The sequence below is a fragment of the Lissotriton helveticus genome, chromosome 4_2 (assembly GCF_964261635.1).
Source record: "Lissotriton helveticus chromosome 4_2, aLisHel1.1, whole genome shotgun sequence".
NCBI classification, from domain to species: Eukaryota; Metazoa; Chordata; class Amphibia; order Caudata; family Salamandridae; genus Lissotriton; species Lissotriton helveticus.
Genome location: NC_136064.1, coordinates 151,220,266 through 151,244,593, shown reverse-complemented (window position 1 = coordinate 151,244,593; position 24,328 = coordinate 151,220,266). Strand labels below are relative to the sequence as shown.

Sequence of the window (24,328 nt, the reverse complement as noted above, 5' to 3'; positions counted from 1 at the left end):
AAGGAGATGTGAGAAAGGACAAGAGAAGTGGGGCAGCCAGCAGAGTAAGAAAGAAGATGTGATAAAGGACAAGAGAAGGGACATAGCTAGTGTTGTGAGAAAGAAGTGAGACAGGAGGAGAGAAGAGGCAGCTAGCGCTGTAAGGAAGAATATGTGAGAAAGGACAAGAGAATGTTGGCAGCCAGTGCTGTAACAAACAAGATGTGAGAAGGGATGAGTGAAAGGGGGCAACCAGTACTGTAAGAAAGAAGTGAGAAAGGATAAGAGAGGGGGGCATTCAGTGCTGTAAGAAAGAAGATTTGAGAAAGGACAAGAGAAGGAAGGCAGCCAGTGCTGTAAGAAAGAAGATGTGAAAAAAGACGACTGAAGGAGCGTAGCCAGTGCTGTAAGGAAGTAGATGTGAGAAAGCACAAGAGAATAGGGGCAGCCAGTGCTGTAACAAAGAAGTGAGAAAGGACGCAGCCAGTGCTGTGAGAAAAAAGATGTGAGAAGGGATGAGTGAAAGGGTGCAGCCAGCACTGTAAGAAAGAAGTGATAAAGGAGGAGTGAAGGGGGGCAGCCAGTGCTGTAAGAGTGAAGTGAGAATGGACGAGAGGAGGGGACAGCCAGCGCTGTAAGAAAGAAGTGAGAAAGGACGAGAGAAGGTGGCAGCCAGCTCTGTAAGAAAGATATAAGAAAGGAAGGGCGGAGCAGGGCAGCCTGTAGGAAATAAGTGAGAAAGGAAGAGAGGAAAGGGGCAGCCAGCACTGTAAGAAAAGAGATGTGAGAAAGGAAGAGAGGAAGGGACAGCCAGCGCTGTAAGAAATAAGTGAGAAAGGAAGAGAGGGAGGTGGCCAGCACTGTAAGAAAAGGGATGTGAGAAAGGAAGAGAGAAGGGGGAGGCAAGTGCTGTAAGAAAGAAGTGACAATGGAAGAGAGAAGGGGGCACGATATTAGAAAGAAGTGAGAAAGGATGGGAGAAGGGGGGCAGTCAGTGCTGTAAGAAAGAAGATGTGAGAAAGGACGAGAGAAGGAGGGTAGCCAGTGCTGTAAGAAAGTAGATGCGAGAAAGGACAAGAGAATGATGGCAGCCAGTGCTGTAAGAAAGAAGTGAAAACGGGCTAGAGAAGGGGGCAGCCAGTGCTGTAAGGAAAAAGATGTGAGAAACGACTTGAGAAGGGGGGCAGCCAGTGCTTTAAGAAAGAAGTGAGAAAGGAAGAAAGGGGGGGTGCAGCCAGTGCTGTAAGAAAGACGTGACAAAGGAGAAGAGAACGGGGCAGCCAGCACTGTAAGAAAGAAGTGAAAATGGATGAGAGAAGGGGCAACCAGCACTGTAAGAAAGAAGTGAGAAAGGAAGAGAGGAGGTGGCAGCCAGCGCTGTAAGAAAGACATGAGAAAGGAGGAGAGAAGGGGGGGCAGCCAGCTTTGTAAGAAAGATATGAGAAAGGAAGAGAGGATGAGGGCAGCCTGTAAGAAAGAAGTAAGAAAAGAAGAGAGGAAGGGGGCAGCCAGCTCTGTAAGAAAGGAGATGTGAGAAAGAAGAGAGAAAGGGGGCAGCCAACGCTGTAAGAGAGAAGTGAGACAGGAAGAGAGGGAGGAGGCCAGTAATGTAAGAAAAGAGATGTGAGAAAGGAAGAGAGAAGGGGAGAGGCCAGCGCTGTAGGAAAGAAGTAACAATGGAAGAGAGAAGGGGGCATGTTGTAAGAAAGAAGTGAGAAAGGATGAGAGAAGGGAGACAGCCTGTAATAAAGAAGTGAGAAAGGAAGAGAGGGGGCAGCCAGCACTGTAAGAAAGGAGATGTGAGAAAAAAGAGAGAAGGCGGTGGCCAGCACTGTAAGAAAGAAGTGAGAAAGAAAGATAGAAGGGGTCAGCCTGTATGAAAGAAGTGAGAAAAGACAAGAGGAGGGGAGCAGCCAGTGCTGTAAGAAAGAAGTGAGAAAGGACAAGTGAGGGGGCAACCAGCGCTGTAAGAAAGAAGTGAGAATGGATGAGAGAAGGGGGCAGCCAGCGCTGTAAGAAGTAAGTGAGAAAGGACGAGGGAGGGGTGGCAGCCAGAGCTGTAAGAAAGATGTGAGAAAGGAAGAGAGGAAGGAGTCGGCCAGCGCTGTAAGAAAGAAGAGAGACTGGATGATAGAATAGGGCGGCGCTATAAGAAAGAATGAGAAAGGAAGAGAGAAGGGGGTGGTGACCATTCAGGCCCTTGTTGTCTCCGCCCAGCCAGGAAGGGGCTGGCTCCGCTCTTGGCCTCTCGTCCTATTCACCTCATGATCTTGCCAGTGCTGATTAATTCCGCTGGTGGAGAGGAGCAGCAGAATATATTAGTAATTTAGTGTTACAAGAGTACTGCAGAATTTCTAAATTACTCCACTTTCCCAGTGGAATTAAAAGTTCCATCCACAACTAGGGGAAGATCTACAAGATACTAATGCAGTGTGGTGCCGCAAGTCATTTTGCTGTGCCGCACTGCATTAGTTTTGAAGCACAGGATGCAACTTACTTACAACAATATGTTGCATCTCTTTGCTTCCCCCAGTGCTGGTGCAAAAACTGCTGCCATGCACCGGCACGGCACCCTTGCACCATGCTGCAAGGATGACTACGTCATGGGGAGATTGTTTTTGTGCAGAAGGGGACACCTTCCTGCACAAAAACAGGTGATTTCTTCTTTCAATGCGAGATGTAGAATGCAGCACACATTGAAAGAGGAAAAAACGAGGAAAAATGGAAACATTTCTCCTTGTTGCACCTCGCTACGCCACCTCTAGGGTGGCATAGCATTCTGACGCATTGTCAGATGTATGATTTCTCGTAAATCTGGAAATGCATCAGTGGGCAAGGGTGTTGTGTGGGAACACCCACAGCAACACCCATGTCATGTCCCTAACACGCAAAGTTTTGCGTGAACACGGGCGATATTTACAAGCACTGGCAAAGTCACGCAGGGTGATGCACTGGCGGTGCAAAGGGCTTGTAAATCTTCCCCCTAATTTTAGTCTAGTAAGTGACGCATTATAGTATGTATTCAACATATTAATGGCCCATAAAATGTATCAAGCTAGAGCCAAAATAATTGTCATAAGACTCAACTTGTTTCCCTGTTCTAAAGGAGTTGTTAATGCAGCAGAAATCAAGAGGTTAAAATCAGAAACTAAGGTTCACACAGTATCTGTCATATCACAAGGCAGAGGCCAAAGGGATTTGTTACAGCAGATCTTTGTTTACACTTCATTTTATTATTCACATCAAACACTTTCAAACATACCATATAAAATCAATGTAGCTTCATACTAAAGCATCACCTTATAGCAATCAGGAATAAAGAGAAGAAAAATAAATACTCATTCAAGGGTATAACCAAGGGGATTGCCTGAAAGTCACGAGTCCTTACTGCATTCTGTGTAGTAATAACAAAGAGTCCAGCTCAATAGGGAAAAGAAAGTCCAGTGGTGGATATACAATCAGTCGTAGTTGATCGCCTCAAGAGTCCTTTGGACCTCAAATCAGATCAAAAGCTGTTGCTCATCCAACAGTTGGTCAACTAACTCTTCATAGTAAGTAACTCGGGCCACTTCCATCATCCACGACTCATGAGCATTGGAATTTCCACTCTCTCAGAAGGCACAGCTTGGCTATGGCCCGTGAGGTATCACTTCAGTTCAGTTCAAAACTATACTGTTTAGGTAATAAAAACTATTACAGGCATATTATAAAAAACAGCAAAAATATTCAAAGTGTGATATGCAGATAGCGAGCGTGAAATAATAGTAATTGATAAAAACTATTATAGCTCCATAAAATCTAATAAAAACAGCTAAAATGTTCAAAAAGTGACATGCTAATAACCAATGTGCAAATACAGTAGGTAATCAGTGCAATGCAAAACGAAGCGTAATCTAGCAATCATCGTAAGCCACAGCGTAGGGTGGATCCTGTCTCAAACCAAGGCGTAGGGTGGATCCTGTTGTAAACAAAGGCATTGGGTGGATCCTGTCTCAAACCAAGGAATACAGTAGATCCTGTCTCAAACCAAGGCGTAGGTGAATCCTGTCTCAAACCAAGGTATAGGGTGGATCCTGTTGTAAACCAAGGCATAGGTGGATTCTGTCTCAAACCAAGGCGTAGAGTGGATCCTGTCTCAAACCAAGGCATAGGGTGAATCCTGCCGTAAACAAAGGCATTCAGTGGATCCTGTCATAAACTAAGGCATAGGGTGGATCCTGTCTCAAACCAAGGCATAGGGTGAATCCTGCCGTAAACAAAGGCATTCAGTGGATCCTGTCATAAACTAAGGCGTAGGGTGGATCCTGTTGTAAACCAAGGTATAGAGAGGAACCTGTCTCAAACCAAGGCATAGAGTGGATCCTGTCTGAAACCAAGGCATAGGGTGGATCCTGTTGTAAACCAAGGCATAGGGTGGATCCTGTCTCAAACCAAGGCGTAGGGGGATCCTGTTGTAAACCAAGGGGTAGGGTGGATCCTGTTGTAAACCAAGACATAGGGTGGATTCTGTCTCAAACCAAGGCATAGGGTGGATCCTGTTGTAAACCACGGCGTAGGTGGATCCTGTCTCAAACCAAGGTATAGGGTGGATCCTGTTGTAAACCAAGGCGTAGGTGGATTCTGTCTCAAACCAAGGCGTAGAGTGGATCCTGTCTCAAACCAAGGCGTAGGGTGGATCCTGCCGTAAACAAAGGCATTCAGTGGATCCTGTCATAAACTAAGGCGTACTGTGGATCCTGTTGTAAACCAAGGTGAGGGCCCCCGGAGATCCTGCTGCCTCCCTGACCCCATCTCCAGTAGTCCTGATGACTCTCTGACCACATCCCAGAGGTCTTGCTTCCTTCATGACCCCTCCCCCAGAGGTCTTGCTGCCTCCGTGACCCTGGCCCCCGGGATTTTTTCTGACTCTCTGACACCTACCCTCAGAGATCCTGCTGCCTCCCACACCTTTCCCCTCAGAGGTCTTGCAGCCTCCCTAAGGAGTGAGTGAGCCCCATATATTATATTTTCACACCATCCCCTTTCCAACAAACCACTTAAAAGCTTACTGTGTATCTCTTTTACGTGAAGGAACAAGCAAGTATCCAAACATGAAGAATAAAAATATAAAACTTCTAGTCACATGAAAGCCTGTTAGATATTTATTGCGAACAGATATTAGAATCGGTTGAATAGCAGTCAGTTTTTTTCTTATATATATTTAAAAGTTACAGAAGCTCAGGTTGTGTAGAAACATGCAGAGAGTATCTAAAAGTAGTCTCACTACTTGTCATTACAAGCTATTAAAATAAAGCAGAAGAGAGAAAAGCACCCTACCATTTGTTGCTTTCAACAGTTGCTTCAATTGTATTCCCTGCCCTGAACCTGCCTTTCGCCTTAGCTGCAGGCATTGTAACCTCACAACTCCACTGTAATATCTTATAATAGTCAAATTCTATCATTTTTCTTTATAATTGGTGACTGAGTGCATCATAAGTTGCGAATTATAAAGTAATTAGACTCAGCTGTTTATACAGGGTTTACAGAATCCCAAACATTATCAGTATATATAGACAAGCATAGATGACTCTGCTTAGCGCCACATGCTTATATCCTGAAGCTATATATGTGTTATCCGGGTACAAAAACATGAAGTTATGTATAGTAATTTCTATACCACTATGTGATTATACATACTTACAATCATGATATTGTTGTAGTGAATATTCTGTCCACAACATTTTCCCAGTCAATATTTAAAACACAACATTCTGGTGAAAGACCCTCATTATCGCACCGGCCACCTCTTGGTTCCTCAGGCTGTACAGCATGGGGTTCAGCATCGGGGTCACTATTGAGAAGAGCACCGATGCCAGGGTGTCCAGATGCACTGAGTACCCCCCTTTGGGACGGTTGTAGTTTAGGTTTCCTGTTCCGTAGTACAAGGTCACCACAGTCAGGTGGGATCCACAGGTGGAGAAAGTCTTCCACCGCGTATCCACGGAGTGGATCTTCAGGATGGAGGAGATGATACAGACATAGGAAGCAATGATACAGGTGAATGGAACAAAACTTATAAAAACTGTCACTATGTGCAAAACAGCATCATTGAGACGAGTGTCACTGCAGGAAATCACCAGCAGCTGAGGGACATCACAGAAGAAATGCCGAATCCTATGGGAACCACAAAATGATAACGCGCTGGTCAGGACAGTGTGAAGCGAGGCATTAAGAATTCCAATCAACCAGGGGCAGGCTGCCAGCTGGAGGCAGGCTCTCCTACCCATGATGGTGGAGTAACGTAAAGGGAAGCAGATCGCAGCATATCGGTCATACGCCATTACCGCCAGAAGGATGCACTCTCCACCAGCACAGGAGATCAGGAAGAAGAGCTGGGCCATGCAGGCCTGGAAGGAAATCACTCTTCTGTCCATCAGCAGATTGTGAAGAATTTGTGGTACTGTCGAAGATGAGTAGCAGATGTCCATGGCGGAGAGGTTACTGAGGAAGAAGTACATGGGTGTGTGAAGGTGATGGTCCATGCAGATCAGGGAGAAGATCAGGAGGTTTCCCAAAACTGTGATGGAGTAAATGACCAAGAAACCCACAAATAGGAGATTTTCATATCCAATCAGGTGGGAAAAACCTACAAATTCAAACTCATCATGGGACGTCCTGTTTTCCATGTGATTTATGCAAGCTGAAAGAAGAAAAGAGTATGTCTGAGAAGAGGGACACGAAAGAAGTCAAAACTTCTGTATTTAGGGTGTGTCATCTCACAAGACAATAAGGTTTTCCAAATGTGTCATGACTCATGGGTAGATATCACGATGCTCTTGAGTTCCAAAATGACAGGACCCCATCTTTTAGTAAATCATATGGTGGGAAAAGACAGAGATTGTTATAGGTCTCTCAGCTTTGGGATTAGTTTGACTATGACCGGTGCAAATCACCACTGCTACATTTATGAAAGTGTGAAGCATCATATGGCTAGTGCAATTTCTATTAAAGTAATGCAAATTCAGCTTTCATTCCTCTTCTGGCAGTCAGTAGCCCCTCCAGAGCTGTCTTTGCTAGCACCAGGGCTTCTGTGCACTGCAACAATCCCCTGTCTGCTCCTAACAATCCTGCCTCACTTTTGGTCTTCTTAAATTCTCCTAAAGCTCAAATATTTTAGAGTTTCTGTGCAGCTATGACCAATGGGTTCTCAGTTGTTGACCATATAGATTACAACATTTTGATTTTAATGAACTATTGGTCCTAAAGGTGTGTCAAACGGCTAGTCATATTTTGCCTATTGTTCATGCTCAGGACACTGGATCTTTTCTCCCACATGGAGTCTATAAAGCATTAAACTGTCCACAAACCCCCAGCTGTGCATGTCTGTTACTTCATCTTTAGTTCACACACATAATAAAACCCAACACGCATGAAAAACAAAACTCAAAAAGTCATCTAAAAAATGATAGCCCAACCGCAATTTAAAAATAGAACAAGTATTGATTATTAAAAATTGAAAGGAGTAAAGTGATCAAAGTAGGTGGCATGGCATTTGTGCAATGGAATGAAGTCTGGTAAATGAATTGAGTCACACAAAGAACAGCCAGGAGTTATGTGCTTATGTTGGATTAGGTTGTGCTAACTCTGATACCAACCAGCCAGAGTGACCCCAGCACCTCAAAGGAAAGAAAATATTGTGACCGGTATGGAGAGGGTCCCACCCCATTTATTAACTACTCCAAGGATGCTGATTTGAGATTAGATGTAGAAATGAGAACTGCTATAATAGATTTAGTTGGTGCAGCTAAGTACTCATGAGAACATGGGACTACAGAAGTGCCCTTAGCTGTTTTAAAACTGACCCCACTGTTCTTTCAACAAGGAAATGCCTGGTACCAATATCTTGGAAAGGTATTCGTCTAGTTCTGCTTTAGAGAAAAGTAATCAATGAGTCTCCAACCAATTGCTATATGATTGCCTTGCTTAAGAGTAAAGTGTATGCCAGGACCAAGTTAAAACGGCAATCCAAGGGAATTATATTGAATAATGAACTTCTTATAGAGCAATTGTTGGAAATGGGATCCCTGGCTGGCCAGGGCTTTCGCCAAAATCAGTCAGAGACCACCACTCCCAAGTCAGGGCAAGGGAGTTACACGCCAAGATAACCCCTACTCACCCTCTAGGTAACGTGGCGCGAGCAGCAAGGCTAAACTTGGAGGCGATGTAAGTTAAGTATTTGCGCACGCACCCCAGCAAAAACACCCAAAGTCCCACCACAAAGGAAACTCCACACAAGGTTATATAAAAATAGCCTTTGTATTACACCAAAACACATTAGATAAAACACACTTTACAATGTGCCAGAGGCACGGGCAGAATTTACAAGGGATTATTTACAAGACAGGGCCACCTGGACCACTGTCAGGAATCAGCACTTTTAGAAGTAACAATACAATACTTGTAGGCCTAGAACTTAGAACATAGCCTATCAGACAGTACCTTCCGTCCTGGTTGCACGGGATAATGCGAGTGACCTCCTTAGTAAGCTTGAGCGGGCGACCCAGCGAAGCGGCGCGGCTCAGGGGAGAGCGGCGCTGCTCGAGGCTTGGACGGGCTGCCGGCACGGTACAAGCGTTTCTCTGGGGCGACCAATGTGTGCGGCTCAGAAGAGGAGGGGGAGGCAGGATGCGGGCGACCCAGCGAAGCGGCGCGGCTCAGGGGAGAGCGGCGCTGCTCGAGGCTTGGACGGGCTGCCAGCACGAGCTGCCGAGGGGAACGAGCGAGGCACACTTCAGCGAGGCCCCAGGGGCCAAGGGAGATCAGACAAGTCCCAGCAATTTGGCAGGGAAGGCACCATAGAGTCCACTGGTCCTGGGACTCTGGTCAGGGGGCAAGCTTAGCATCAAGCCCTTGGGATCACTTATAACAGAAGATCACTGTAACACAAAATAGGACATAAAGCACACAACCAGTACCCACTGGTAACTGGTAAGTCCCCCCTACGCAATCCTAACCACCCTAGGAACAGGTCACGCAGGGAACCAGGACCTTACTAGCACCACCTGCACTAGCAAGAACAACCACCTCAGTATCACAATACAAGTAGGGGCATAGACCTGGGGACAAAACACATGATGCAGAACCTACATTCAGCGGTGTAAGGAACACATGACGCATCGACACACGTTCAGTGGTGTAAGGAACAGGGCACATAATGTATCAACAACACATTCAGAGGTGCAGAACACAGGGTGCACAAAACATACTACACATTGTACATTTCCTAACACCCAAAAGCAATAGGACATAGATCACCACAGCATCTAAACCTCAGTTAGCGCATAAATCACCTTTAGCGCAGAACTCACAAAGTCCAGGTTGCGCCACTGCGCCAAGACCTAAACGTAGCAGCTGCCCACTACTTTCTGGGCAGCTGAGGGACAGAACAGGGGGGCCTAAACGCTGCAGCTGGCACTAAGTGCTGCGCAGCTGGGGAAGGCCAGGGATGAGGGAGTGCGCCTCACTCCTAAGTCCAGGACATGTCCCTAGGGAAAGAAAGACCTACACGGTGCCGCTGCCCACTAATTGCTGGGCAGCTGGAAACAGAACTGCGACAGGGGCCCTCACTGGCCCCTCAGGACAAGGACTGTGCCCAACTGAGCCCTCTGGCTCTAAAAACAAATATGCAAAAAGGTGGAGCCTCTCAGGGCTCTAAAACATCAAGGGGCGCAGGGAGCCTCTCTCAGGCTTTAAACACGGGGATGGCCCCAGAGCCTCTCGGGGCCCAAAACACAACTGCGGCGCTTGGTGGAGTCCCCCTCCTGGGGCTCTAACATCAATGCTGCCCCTGGGGTCGCTGGAGCGGCCCTCTGCCATCTGGGGCCGCTCAGTGGGGGAAAGAGAAACTGCCCCCGGAGCCTTTCATTAGGCTCAAGAGCAGGTAAGGCCCCCACGAGCCTTTCACTTAGAGGGGAGGGGCGGGCAATGGGCCCCGAAGCCCCCCCTCCCTTCACGGGCACTCACGGTCTCGCGGCGGCTGGGGGGAAGGAGAGCTCCCGCTCCTCGAGGCTCTCCTGTGCTGCGGGCTGTACTCCTTGGCCGGGGCTCCCTCCATTACATGGGAGCCCCGCAACACCGGCGCTGCACTTGGCTGGCTGCCCCGGGCTCTCCTCACCTCACGGGAGCCCCGGGCGGCCATCGCTCCGCCTCAATCCTCTTCCGGTCGGCGGCAGCCAATCCCAGCGCGGCGGCGGGCGGGACTTCCTCCGGCAGACCGGAAGTCCCGCCCCGCGTCAGGCACCTTAGTGCCTGGCTTCCTGTTTTGCGGCGCTCGGGCCGCGGCGGTGAATCTCGGGGGTATTTACGAGGGGTGACACCCTCGAGAGATTAACTAAGCACTCGAGCGAGGTAGGCACTCGCCAAATAATTAAATAACCGGGGTGGCACCCGTATTTAAGAAGAAAGTGCAACGAAGCACTCTGGGGCACCAGAAGGGCAGGAGCGCTTCCCTCAGAGGGAAAACGACAGCGCTCTGCCCTGGCATGCAAAGTAAAGCGCTCACGGGGCGCTAAGGGCAGCCACAGCCCTGGGGCAATAATCCAGCGCTCCCAGCGCTCTCTGAGAGAAGGAAGCGCTTCCAGGCGCTAGGCAAAGTATCCATAAAGCACTTCCAGGTGCTAGGGCAACAGCCAACAATCAGGTCCTGGTAGAGTCCAGGACAGCAGAAGTCCAGGGGCTGGGCAGGGCTCAGGGAGGCAAGCCATCCCTGAGCCCAAGCAGCAGCACGCCCCTGGCAAGATTCTAGTTGGGAACAAGAACATTTTTCAAGAGGTCACAGCCTCTTTTTATACAGACAAATCCTTTGTCTAAGGGCAGGGTGGGGGCGGAACCAGTCGCAGCTGGTTCTTGAGTACTCTTGATGGCCCAACCACCCATTTCATTCACTGGGGAGGCTAGGGTCATCAGTCACACCACAGGGGGGCGGAGCCAGCATTGTGTGGGGAAAACCCAGCCCATCCAGGACACAGGTACACTCCTCCCACACATCACTCATGCTAATCTCACACTCACCACCGGGCAGACCCATCCAGACTTCCTGGAGCCTGGCATGCCAGCCAGCTCCAGCCAATCACGCTCCAGCACCCTCACTGCACACACACAGCCATGTCTAGAAGTGGCCCTTCCCCACTAGACACATACAAGCCACACATACCGTTGCGCAGCATTCACTCCCCCGAGTTCACACATACCAAACTCGAGCCTGCACTCCCCACGCATCAGGAACTACCAGGGACCCATACATTCCCCATGCATTCCTATGGGAGGGCAGGCCTATCTCACTCCACGCACTCGAGGAGCGCACGCACTTTACACTGCGCCACAGTGTCAAAGTGCGCAAAGGCCAGAAATCACTATAATTTAAGGCAAAAAGTTCAGGGGTGAACCTGCCACAAGGCCCAAGTCCAACACAACCCCCTTCCAGCCAAAACGCAGGGGAGACCAATCACCACCGTGATGGACTTCCCTGCTTGGGGCAATAGAACACGGACGCGGGCCCGCACTGCAGGGACACCCTCCGGTTCTACGCCAAGTTAATCCATAAGACAAGCACATCCTTAAAAAAAACACAGGCCCAACTAGGCTACCCCACTGGTACTCCTTAGCTGTCCACGGCTAGGACCAGACCCTAGGCCACCTAGATACCACTGGTCCTTGCCAATACACAGAGTGGGGGGTAGTAACCCCTGGCCTACAATAGCCATTCTCCACTCCCTTTCTCAGCGTAGTTCCAAACTACCACTGATCCTTCAACCTAGGGTCCGCACCCTCAGGCTGACCAGAGGTCACGGGAAGAATGCCCCACCCTACCTCTACTTCTGAAGCACCCTCCAGAACACAAATCTCCCACCTGGGATCCAAATTCACCGGATGCACCGGGGTCAGACTCCCTCTGACCCCCTTCCAGAGTTCTGCACCCTCCCACTGTAGAACAGGGTCCCTCCACTTAAGGTAGGCCCCACCTGCTCCCAGGGTAGTACCACAACACTCAGCCAAGAACCCTAAAGATCCCTGCTAGGCCTGTACCACCCCTTCTGGGAAACACAGGGTCTCTTCACTTAAGATGAGCCCCACCTGTGTTCACAGGGGTACCGCTAGAAGACAAACCGGCCAGGACACTGGCTACAGTCGCCCTGCCGTCCAGGACAGGCAACACCTGACCCTGGCTCCCCAACCTAGGGACGCTACCCTTTGGTTAGATGCCTGGCGCACCAGAACTTCTACAAGTTGGAAACAAAAATCTAAGACTTTCTCTCCTCCTTCAGCAGCAAGGCAACCGCTGCAGGTCAATACCCCATACAGCTTACCTAGTTCCTTCTCTTCAGGCAGGAGTTCCCTCTTGTAACTTCAGGACACTACATACAGTTGCCCTTACGTCCAGATCCGGAAACACCGGCTACTGGCTCCCCAACCAAGGGACGTACCTCTTTGGTCAGATGCCTGGCGCACCAGGACTTCCTTGAGGGTGACACAACTAATGTGTCGTGTACAAGTCTGCCTGACACTCAGGACAGAAGTGGCATCACCATGGTCACTCACTGGCGACACAACCCTTCTGGCTGGCCCCTGACCCACTGGCTCTTCCACTGGGAAACCTATCCCCCTCGCACCCCTCCATCTGGACTTCTGCACCCTCCCAACTGGAGCGGTACTGCCAGACACCAGAACTACTGGAACCCTGGTTACCGAGGTTCCACGTTCTCCAGACACTCTGGAAGATCCTCCTCAAATGACCTATTGGTACAGCCTAGGTCCCCGACCGGATGTTCCCTTCAGAAACATTCCAGGCCCTGACACTGGGTTTCGGGCACCTGGAGACATGCAGTCCCAGCGCTTCCAGGCGCTAGGCAAAGTATCCATAAAGCACTTCCAGGTGCTAGGGCAACAGCCAACAATCAGGTCCTGGTAGAGTCCAGGACAGCAGAAGTCCAGGGGCTGGGCAGGGCTCAGGGAGGCAAGCCATCCCTGAGCCCAAGCAGCAGCACGCCCCTGGCAATATTCTAGTTGGGAACAAGAACATTTTTCAAGAGGTCACAGCCTCTTTTTATACAGACAAATCCTTTGTCTAAGGGCAGGGTGGGGGCGGAACCAGTCGCAGCTGGTTCTTGAGTACTCTTGATGGCCCAACCACCCATTTCATTCACTGGGGAGGCTAGGGTCATCAGTCACACCACAGGGGGGCGGAGCCAGCATTGTGTGGGGAAAACCCAGCCCATCCAGGACACAGGTACACTCCTCCCACACATCACTCATGCTAATCTCACACTCACCACCGGGCAGACCCATCCAGACTTCCTGGAGCCTGGCATGCCAGCCAGCTCCAGCCAATCACGCTCCAGCACCCTCACTGCACACACACAGCCATGTCTAGAAGTGGCCCTTCCCCACTAGACACATACAAGCCACACATACCGTTGCGCAGCATTCACTCCCACGAGTTCACACATACCAAACTCGAGCCTGCACTCCCCACGCATCAGGAACTACCAGGGACCCATACATTCCCCATGCATTCCTATGGGAGGGCAGGCCTATCTCACTCCACGCACTCGAGGAGCGCACGCACTTTACACTGCGCCACAGTGTCAAAGTGCGCAAAGGCCAGAAATCACTATAATTTAAGGCAAAAAGTTCAGGGGTGAACCTGCCACAAGGCCCAAGTCCAACAGCAATCTAGTGTTTGGGTAGGGGCATTAACTAAGAATAGTGTAGCAATTGTTGTGCAAATCGATCATAAAGCCTTAAGAAGCAATAGTAATCTACACTATTGCATTGCATCTTGTTGTAATACTTTTAAAACAATGTAATAGTAATCTATACTCTTGCATGGTATCTTGTCACAATACTTTAGAAACAGTGTAATGTTGATCTATACTCCTGCATGGTATCTTGTTCTAATACTTTTAAAACAGTGTAATAGTAATCTACTCTCTTGCATGATATCTTGTTGTGATACTTTTAAAACAATGTAATAGTAATCCACACTGGTGCACAGACATAATATCGACTCCAAAATATCGTTTGGACAGAATATCGAGTCAAAAATATTGTTTGGACAAAATATCGACAGGACAGAATATAGACAGCCAAAATATCGTTTTTAAGGTAAGTGAAGTAATATCGACTGTAAATAATATAGATAGTGAAAATATGTAAGTATTTAATATAGATAGTAAAAAAAAATTGTTTTTATTTTTAGGGTTCAGGGTCAGTTTTGGGTTTTTGGGTAAAGGGGTATTTTTAGGGTTCAGGGTCAGTTTTTAGTTTTAGGGTAAAGGGGTATTTTTAGGGTTAAGGGTCAGTTTTCAGTTTTTGGGTAAAGGGGTATTTTTAGGGTTCAGGGTCAGTTTTCAGTTTTTGGGTAAAGGGGTATTTTTAGGGTTCACGGTCAGTTTTCAGTTTTTGGGTAAAGGGGTATTTTTAGGGTTCAGGGTCAGTTTTCAGTTTTTGGGTACAGGGGTATTTTTAGGGTTCAGGGTCAGTTTTCAGTTTTTGGGTAAAGGGGTATTTTTAGGGTTCAGGGTCAGTTTTTAGTTTTTGGGTAAAGGGGTATTTTTAGGGTTAAGGGTCAGTTTTAAGTTTTTGGGTAAAGCGGTATTTTTAGGGTTCAGGGTCAGTTTTGGGTTTTTGGGTAAAGGGGTATTTTTAGGGTTCAGGGCCAGTTTTCAGTTTTTGGGTATTATTTTATTATATTTTGTTACTATATATATATGTTTTAATAAATATGAAATAAAAACATATTTATTTAACTTTCATTAATTATTTAATTATTATAAGTTAATTTAAGTAATTTTAAGTATATTTTAGTAATTAATTATTAATATTAATTTAATTTAACACTGTTTTTAGTAAATACGATATTTTTTACAACTATATTTTTGTAAACGATATTTTTAACTCGATATTTTTGTACTTACCTGTTTGTAGATAGAAACTCGATATTTTGACTGTCGATATTTTGTCAACGATATTTTTGATGGTCGATATTCTGTCCCTCGATATTATTTCAGTGATCCATCTACACTCTTGCATGGTATCTTGTCACAATACTTTTGAAACAGTGTAATATTGATCGATACGCCTGCATGGTATCTTGTTCTAATACTTTTAAAACAATGTAATAGTAATCTATACTCTTGCATGGTATCTTATCACAATACTTTTAAAACAATTTAATAGTAATCAACACATTTGCATGGTATCTTGTAATAATAATCTATACTTTTGTGTGGTATCTTGCGGTAATACTTTTAAAACGATGTAATAGTAATCTATACTCTGGCATGGTATCTCGTTGTAAAAACAATGTAATATTAATCTATACTCTTGCATGGTATATTGTTGTAATACTTTTAAAATGATGTAATAGTAATATATACTCTTGCATGGTATCTTGTGGTAAAAAAACTGTAATATTAATCTATAGTCTTACATGGTATCTCGTCCTAATACTTTAAAAAAAATGTAATTGAATGGAAACTTGTTCAAATACTTTTAAAACAATGTAATAGAAATCTATACTCTTGCATGGTATCTCGTACTAATACTTTTAAAACAATCTAATAGAAATCTATACTCTTGCATGGTATCTCGTCCTAATACTTTTAAAACAATGTAATAGTGATCTATACTCTTGCATGGTATCTTCTTGTAATAATTTTAAAACAATGTAGTATCAGTCTGTACTCTTGTTTTGTAAATTGTTCTAATGCTTTTAAAACAATATAAAAGTAATCAATACTCTTGCAAGGTATCTTGTTCTAATACCTTTAAACATTTAATAGTAATCTATACTCATGCATTCTTTTTAAACAATATGATAGTAATCTATCCTCACATGATAGATTGTTTAATACTTTTAAAACATACAATAGTAATCTATAGTATTTGATAGTAGAATGGTATAAATCGTTTAAAACATATAATAATAATTTATACCCGCTTGATATATCTTTCTGGGTCTGGTGGCTTAGTGAACTAATGCCTCCGCTGTATGCCTTGTTTGAGCAAATGGACACAGGTTGAAATCATGCTGGGTCTACTCAGCCTTTCAACCTTCTGAGGTCAATAAAATTTGTACCATTGAGATGGCTAACAATAAACATTTATTATTCAGTGTCAAGGTGAACATGTGCCTTACAAATACTTATGTTCAAGTACTGTTAAAACAATATATTAGTAATCTTTTCTCTTGAATGGAAAGTTGTTCTAATTCTTTAAAACAATATAATAGTAATCAATACTCACATGGTAGATTGTTCTAATGCTGCTTAAAAATATAATATCAATTTATACTACTGCGTGGCAGATTTATTAATATAATAGTAATCTATACTCTTGAATGGTAGAGTGTTTAATGCTGTTAAAACACTATATTAGCAATGTATACTCTTGGTGGTTGGTCCATGTGAGATCTGTAACATGGTTGTGTTTGACAAGGTTGCTGGAGGGTAAAATTGTATCTAGCATGTGTCCTGTGGTATGTGTAGGGTCATAGATAATCTGGGTCAATACGAGGCTGCTTATACTGTTGATGAGGTGTGCAGTGTTCTTGCAATTGGGGTTGTCGGTGTGGAAATGTAGGTTGCAGTGAATGATGTAAACCTTGGAGTTAATTACAATCAATCAATCAATCAATCAAAACATTTATAGAGCGCGCTACTCACCCGTGAGGGTCTTAAGGCGCTCCTGAAGGTCAGCAGGTCTTGGGTCTTTCGCAGGTGGATGAGGAGGGTATTCCATGTCTTGGCGGTGAGGTGGGATAATGATATGCCCCCGGTGGTCGTTCGGCGGATGCGTGGGATGGTGGCGAGGGTGAGGTCAGCGGAGTGAAGCTGGCGATTCGGGGTGTAGAAGGTGAGTCGTTCGTTGAAGTATGCTGGTCTGGCGTTATGGAGTGTTTTGTGGGCGTGGGTGAGGAGCTTGAAGGCGATCCTCATGTTGACTGGGAGCCAGTGCAGGTCCACAAGGTGGGCGGTGATGTGGCTGTGGCGGTGTCAGGACTCACTGGACGTTTCCTCCTTTTAACGGAACGCTGGCTACCATCTCCCCCCTAATAAATTATCAAAAGTCAGTTTATCCCTCAAGCTGGAGTGCTTGTTGGCACCGATGGAACTCCAAGATGGCTGCCAACATGCACATACTGCAACAGCACACCCCTTTTAGCAGTCGAGTCTTTTAGGCTTCAGAACACCTGGTGAAGTGTGCTTCAACATTCCACTGCACACTTTAGTGAAGAAATAATTGGAAGAGCACCTGTTTCCCCAGCATCGTGGAAGTCAGTTAGGGTAGTTGCGATAAAATTGGGCTTAGCTTAGTCAGAACTACATTCTCTCACTAATCAGGTTAGTGCTAAACTATGTAGCTAATATAAAACATTCTGTGAGAAAAGGTTATCGTATCAGAGGAAACTTTCTATTTAAAAAGAAAACAAAGTCAGAATATATTTTCCTTCCTTTGAAAACTGGAACTACCTTTCAGTAATAGCTTTCCTTAGCTGAGAAGAATAAATAAAAAGCTTTTTGAATCAGCTGTCTTATTCAGGTGTTCTAGAATCTGTCAGACCCGGGTCTGACCTTTCAACACACTGTGTCTTCTTTGACTGAAACTTGCTCTTTCTTCGGAGAATTAATTAAAAGATGAAGTCAGGGTCAAAAGCCCAGCATATTTCTTTCTCTTGCCATGTGTTAAGTTTGAAGATAAATAAGTGAAGGCCTAGTTAAATTACTCCAGTAATGTTCTATGGCCAGAATAAATTACTATTTAGCAAACATTAAAACCCGGGTCAGAAAAAATTGTGCTTCTAGCAAACATTAAAACTGAAGGCCTGAATAAAAGGAACGCTTCCTTTTAACATTTAACCTAAGTTCTGAAGCATTGTTTAAAAACGAATTAAAAACAGAAAACCTGTCTTCCTACTGCAGAAACCCCAGCTAAAGGCCCACTTCAGTCTCTTAACAGTGAGTACATAAAAAGAAAGAGATAATAATAAATAATTCCTAAATTAGGAATAGAGAAATAAATACTTACCTTATCTTTCTTACATTAAGGAATAGCAGGATCAAGTGCAGATTGTACCTGGGAATGAAAAGAAAAGAGATTTGAGTGAAGACTTCTCATGCAACATAGCAAACAATACATGAGAAGTAGAAGAAAAGTAAGCTTTAGTAAACATTCTGGTAAGATAAGTTATTTATACACCATAGAAAAAACAGTAAGTTAAAAGGCACAGTAAATAAAGGTTTTTACATTTTAATGTTGCAGTCCTGTAAGAAGAAGAAGAAGACATAGCTGAACAGTCAGAATATTGTAGAAGTCTCTTCTCTGTCCCAACCCCTTTTCCCCCCTTAGAACTTACCTGCAATGGAATACTAAAAGACCTAGCAGGGTTGGTTTAGAGAAGGATATTGGGATCTAGCAAACTACAAAAAGGGGGATACTGGGTCCTGAATGTGTGTTAGCACAAAAACAACTAAGGTGAGAGAGACCACATACTAAACATACTGAGTCATATCTGGCTGAGAAATGCCCATCCGACCACCCTTTATTGGAGGAATATCATCATGTGGGAGTTGATACATGATCCCAGTACCACCTTGACCATCAGACGACAGTATGGGTATGGATCTGTAAAAATACTCTTGCCAAGATAATGCTCAAAAGAGTAGGAAGAAATGGAAATAAAAGTGCAGTGCTTAAAGTGAAAAGGTGAGACTAAAATTGACTGTTCAAACAAAAAATATGTTTAATCAAAATTGTTTGAGCGTCAAACATAAAACCACGCCCCGTAGTGGAAATTAATAACTACGAAGTGGCGCTGTGCAGGAGAGTCTTTTTACAGATCCATACCCATAGAATTTGACACTGCCACAGATTTACAAAGTGATATAAACTGGTGGAAGTGCCAGGTCCTTATACCTTCCGAGGCGTAACAAGGAGAAATATGTTTATTTATGCTTGTTTTTTCCTCTTTCCATGTGTGCTGCATTCTACACATAGAAATGCCTCTTAGGATTCTACAACACACATAGAAAGATAATAAATGCCTCTTAGGATTGCTTTTGTGCAGGAAGTAGCCCCCTCCTGCACAAACACAGTCATGCACGCAATAGAGGCACCCTTGCACCATGGTGCAAGGTGTCTACATTGATGCTAGGCTGCCAAAATGGCACCATGCAGAGAAAAAGGACAGAAATTCACTGCATTGCTTCACTACAGTTCATTCCTGCCCTTTCACTTTGGAATAGGGCAGTGCAGAAACACGCCTTGCTGCACTGCCCTAAGTAAAAATCCCATTAATAATCCACAGATTTAGAAAAAAAGATTATTCTTTAATTAATAACACATGACAAATGAGTAGAACCAGAGATATGCAGGTTTAAAGATGACAGTTAAAACATTACCAAAAGCACAAAGGGCCAACTGTGGATATCTGGTTGCACTGAACAGGAACACGGTTACAGGTTCAGGTCGACCGTGATAGAGTGTGGACAAGCTACAGGGACCAAGTCAGGTGCGCTGAGCAGAGTACCTTAGATCCTTGTTGCAGAGCGTTGTAAGGTCTTGTGCTGAGGCTTCGTAATGCAGCCAAGGAGATGCGTCAGTTCCGAGGAGCTGCAGAACTGCAGAACTGCAATGCGAGGCCCTGTGTCGGCATCAAATATCGCATCATCGAGGGCTTGCAATGCGAAGTTTGACGCGGAGCTGCAATGTGAGGTCACTATCATCACACCTTGAACACTCAGCACAATGTATAGTATTCACAGCACAAAATGTTATGGGCTATTATTGCCCGGTAGACAACAACACTATCTAGCTAATAAAACAATCGTGGTCTGACACAGCCTTCAACATGGGCCTCGTTTATTATATGTACAAATCTGCTTCCTTGTTTAAATCAGAGGAGCAGTCTGCCGACACTTTGGGGTCGAGGCATGCCGTAATCACAGCTCAGCAAATTCCTGTCATCTCCACGACAGATGTCCCGCTCTGCACCAAGACGGACAGCCTGATGACACTTGCCCACAGGTAACGGGGAGCTAGATCACACAGCAGGGAGTCTTGGCGGATCACCCACCTTAAGCAAAACTAAGAAAGGAAGCGCTAGGTAGGAGCACACTATATTACACCACATTCATCCCAGCATATATTCATTGTTTTAACATAATGGTGGAATTATTCATCCTCTCCACTGTTCCTGTATTGGTAATCATGCTAATTTGTTTCATTCTGTCAGTAATTGCAGCACACGTATTTTACTCAAGAATCTCACCGCTTCAATAAATATTGAAACTGCAGGTGTGTATTTCTTGTGTATTTATTTTGGTATGTGTGAGAGCCCAAAGGAAAAGGTTCTAGCTTTATCACAATCTCTGTGGGGAGTCAGGTTGTCATGTTCTGAGGTTGCACCCACATTTGTTTCCCTGTAAGGGAGTGGGTGCAAAGGGTGCACTGTGAGCTAGCTGGTCTTTAGGCCAACATCTCTTGGGGGGGTGTTGGGAATCAGACTCACACCAGCACAATGTTTATATTGTCCAACAAATACAGCTTACCCGATGCGATACAAGCTCTACAAGAACATAATTTCAAGGAAAAAACTTTGAGTTCTGCAAGTCATAATTTAGATAAAGGCAATTTCAACAATTTATCAACATTATAAACTCCTGCCTTATCCTAGGTCAATTCTAAACACCAGTTAAACTTCCTACCTGCGATGGAATCCTGCTTCCAGGCACATCAATAGGGTATCACCTGGTGTTTACCCTGCGCTGCAGGGAAACCACGCTGAGATGCAAGCATGTCCCGGATGGAACTACTTTGCCTCATGGCCAAAACTCTTCTACTTCATGAATATAGTCAGAGCAACTAGGTTTATGGTTACTCGATCATAGGTCGCAACAGCAGGTATCCACACACTAAGCGGCAGATTTACAAGCCCCTTGTGCTGCCAGGACGTGACTTTTTGTGACGCACTGGCAGCACATTTCTCTGCCCCATATTTACAAGGACAGGAAAAGCTTTTCCTGTCCTTGTATATATGGCCTCTTTACACGCAGCATTTTGTGTGAAGGGGCGTTCCATGGGTGTTGCTGTGGGTGTTCCCATGCAACACCCATGGAATGAGACACATTTCCAGACTTACAAGGAATCGTAAACCTGGAAATGCGTCAGTATGCTATGCCACCCTTGGGGGGATAGCAGGGGGAAATGTTTTAATTTCTCCTTGTATTCCTGTTTGAATGCGTGCTGCATTTTACAGCACGTATTGAAAGAGGGAAAATGCCTGCAGTGATTGCTTTGGTGCCCTTTCCTGCACAAAAACAATCCCCCCATGACGCAGGCCTCCTTGACTGTTTGTCCGCCAGTGCAGGGGAGTGGACAGGAATGCGACATATCATTGTAAGTATGTTACATTCCTGTGCTCTGAAAGTGCTGCAGCGTGGTGCAGCCAAAGGGCTTGCGATGCCACGCTGCGGGACCTTCTTGTAAATCTGCCCCTTAGATTGACAAAGAGCATTGGACCTTCCATACTGAAGAAAACAACTCATTCCAATCCATCCCTATTGAGAACAATATAGACGATTTAACTAACTTGTCTTTGTAATCCGATAGGAGTTAAATGGAAAACCCCAAGATCCTCAACATAGCTAATCATCAGGATTAGGGATCGTCAAAGAGCTCTCCAACCCCAGCGCCGGAAACAACGACATCACTCCCTCGCAAGACCTCTGCGGCTCACTCGCCTCGTTCTTCCACAGCAAGATCGCCGACATACACAACAGCTTCGGCTCACCGACCACGCACCCAACCGCCGAACCAGCGCCCCCCACCACCACCCTCTGCGCCTGGGCCCCGATCACCACCGAAGACACCATCCACACGATGAACACCATCCACTCCGGATCACCAACCGACCCATGCCCCCACCACGTCTTCAACAAGGCCGACTCCGTCATCGCACCCCAACTCCGGGACATCATCAACTGCTCCTTCAGCACCGCCACCTTCCCGGAGAGCTGGAAGCATGCCGAACTCAGCGCCCCTCCTGAAGAAACCGTCAGCAGACCCCGCCGACCTCAAGAACTACCGCCCCATCTCGCTCCTCCCCTTTCCTGCCAAAGTCATCGAGAAGACCGCGAACAGACAGCTTGCCGCCTTCCTCGAGACAAACGGATCCCTCGACCACTCGCAGTCCGGCTTCTGCGCCAACCACAGCACCGAGCCCGCCCTCATCGCAGCCACTGACGACATCCGAGCCCTGCTCGACAACGGGGAAACAGCGGTCCTCATCCTCCTGGACCTCTCCGCAGCATTCTATACTGTCTGCCACCGCATCCTAGTGGAGCGCCTCAGCAACATCGGAATCCAAGAGAAGGCACTGGAGTGGATCATCTCGTTCCTCACCAGAAGAACCCAGAGAGTCCGCCTCCCCCGTACAGATCCAAGGCCACCGAAGTCATTTGCGGCGTACCACAAGGATCATCACTCAGCCCCACCCTCTTCAACGTCTACATGAGCCCCCTCGCAGCCATCGCACGCCAACACAACCTCCACATCATCTCCTACGCCGACGACACCCAGCTGATCCTCTCCCTCACCAACGACCCAGCCACCGCCAGAACCAACCTACACGAAGGGATGAAAGACGTAGCCAAGTGGATGAGGAACAGCCGCCTGAAACTGAACTCAGACAAGACGGAAGTCCTCATGCTGGGATCAGCACCCTCCGCCTGGGACGACTCCTGGTGGCCCCCTGCCCTGGGCAGCGCCTCCAAACCAACGGACCACGCACGCAACCTGGGCTTCATCCTGGACTCCTCCCTCTCGATGACCAGACAAGTCAACGCCGTCTCCTCATCGTGCTTCAACATCCTACGCATGCTCCGAAAGATCTTCCGATGGCTCCCCACCGAAACCAGGAAGACGGTCACACAAGCACTCGTCACCAGCCGACTGGACTACGGAAACACCCTCTACACTGGATCCACAGCCAAACTCCAGAAAGACTCCAACGCATCCAGAACGCCTCCGCACGACTCATCTTGGACATCCCCTGACACAACCACATCTCCGGACACCTGCGAGACCTTCACTGGCTCCCCGTCAGCAAGAGGATCACGTTCCGACTCCTCACCCACGCACACAAGGCCCTCCACGACCTGGGCCCCAGGTACCTCAACGACCGCCTGACCTTCTACACCCCCACCCGCCAGCTTCGATTGACCAGCCACGCCCTCGCCGCCATGCCACGCATCCGAAGATCCACCATGGGAGGAAGATCCTTCTCCTACCTGGCAGCCAAGACTTGGAACTCCCTCCCCATCCACCTCCGCCTGACCCAAGACCACCTCTCCTTCAGGAAGCAACTCAAGACCTGGCTGTTCGAGCAGTAGCTGACCCATCTCCCCCAAGCGCCTCGAGACCCTCTGGGTGAGTAGCGTGCTATACAAATTCCTGATTGATTGATTGATTGAGAGATCCATCGATAATCCGAGAAAAACCTGACATTGGCCATGTGGGAGGGGAGAACTGCAGCTTAAAGAGACAGTACAGGGTAAAGGGTGCAATGCACACCACTGTATCAGGAGGTTAATATTATTAATACAGTCACTGTTAGAACCAATCACTACTCTAAAGCAGTCATTAAAATGTAGAACACCTAGTACATGCAGCAAATCTACAGATATTACCCAGTTAGTAAATTGGGCACATAATGTGGATCGATTCACACGATCAAACTCACTGGGAAGTGAATGAAAGCAGCTCTTACCGCCCGCATCTCATCATCACATGCTGCTCCATGACCACCCGCAGGACCTTGTTGGTCGTACTACATGAAGCCACCCTAATGCAGAGCAATCAATCATCTGATGATGATTAGCCGACCAGTTTTTTCATGTTAGCTTTGCATATTACTCATCTAAATACCCTGGAGCAAATCACTTAATCTCCCTGTGCCTGAAATGAAAGTAACTGGAAAACGTAAAAATGTAACGTAACTGGAAAAATATGTAAAGCGCTCTGATACCTGATTCGGTTCGGGTCTAGTTCGCGCTATATAAAACTCTGCAAAAAAAAAATATACGTCACTTTACCTGAGAAACCCTTGCTCCACCATGGATGCGCCCTATTTACAATACGGCGCACCATGGCGCAAGGATTGACAAATGTTTCAGAAATTCTGACGCATCTATTGGCACAAAAGTCACTCATTGCTCGAGTCATGTCGCAAGCACGACGCAACTCCAGTGATGCATGGGGAGGCCTAACCTCATTATGGAGTGTCACTCTTTACGACTGGTCCAAGCAGGCG

General features: G+C 46.4%; 1 protein-coding gene across 1 annotated transcript; it reads right to left on the bottom strand.

Moving 5' to 3' along the window:
• Positions 1-5,714: 5,714 nt before the first annotated feature.
• LOC144752007 (olfactory receptor 5V1-like) lies at positions 5,715-6,644 on the bottom strand. The gene has a single exon (XM_078639967.1). The coding sequence runs from the start codon at positions 6,642-6,644 to the stop codon at positions 5,715-5,717; it is 930 nt and encodes a 309-aa protein (XP_078496093.1).
• Between the last annotated feature and the right edge of the window lie 17,684 nt (positions 6,645-24,328).

What these genes read in the sequence shown, in the direction of transcription:
- LOC144752007 (XM_078639967.1), bottom strand. Translation starts at nt 6,644, where the DNA reads ATGGAAAACAGGACGTCCCATGATGAGTTTGAATTTGTAGGTTTTTCC.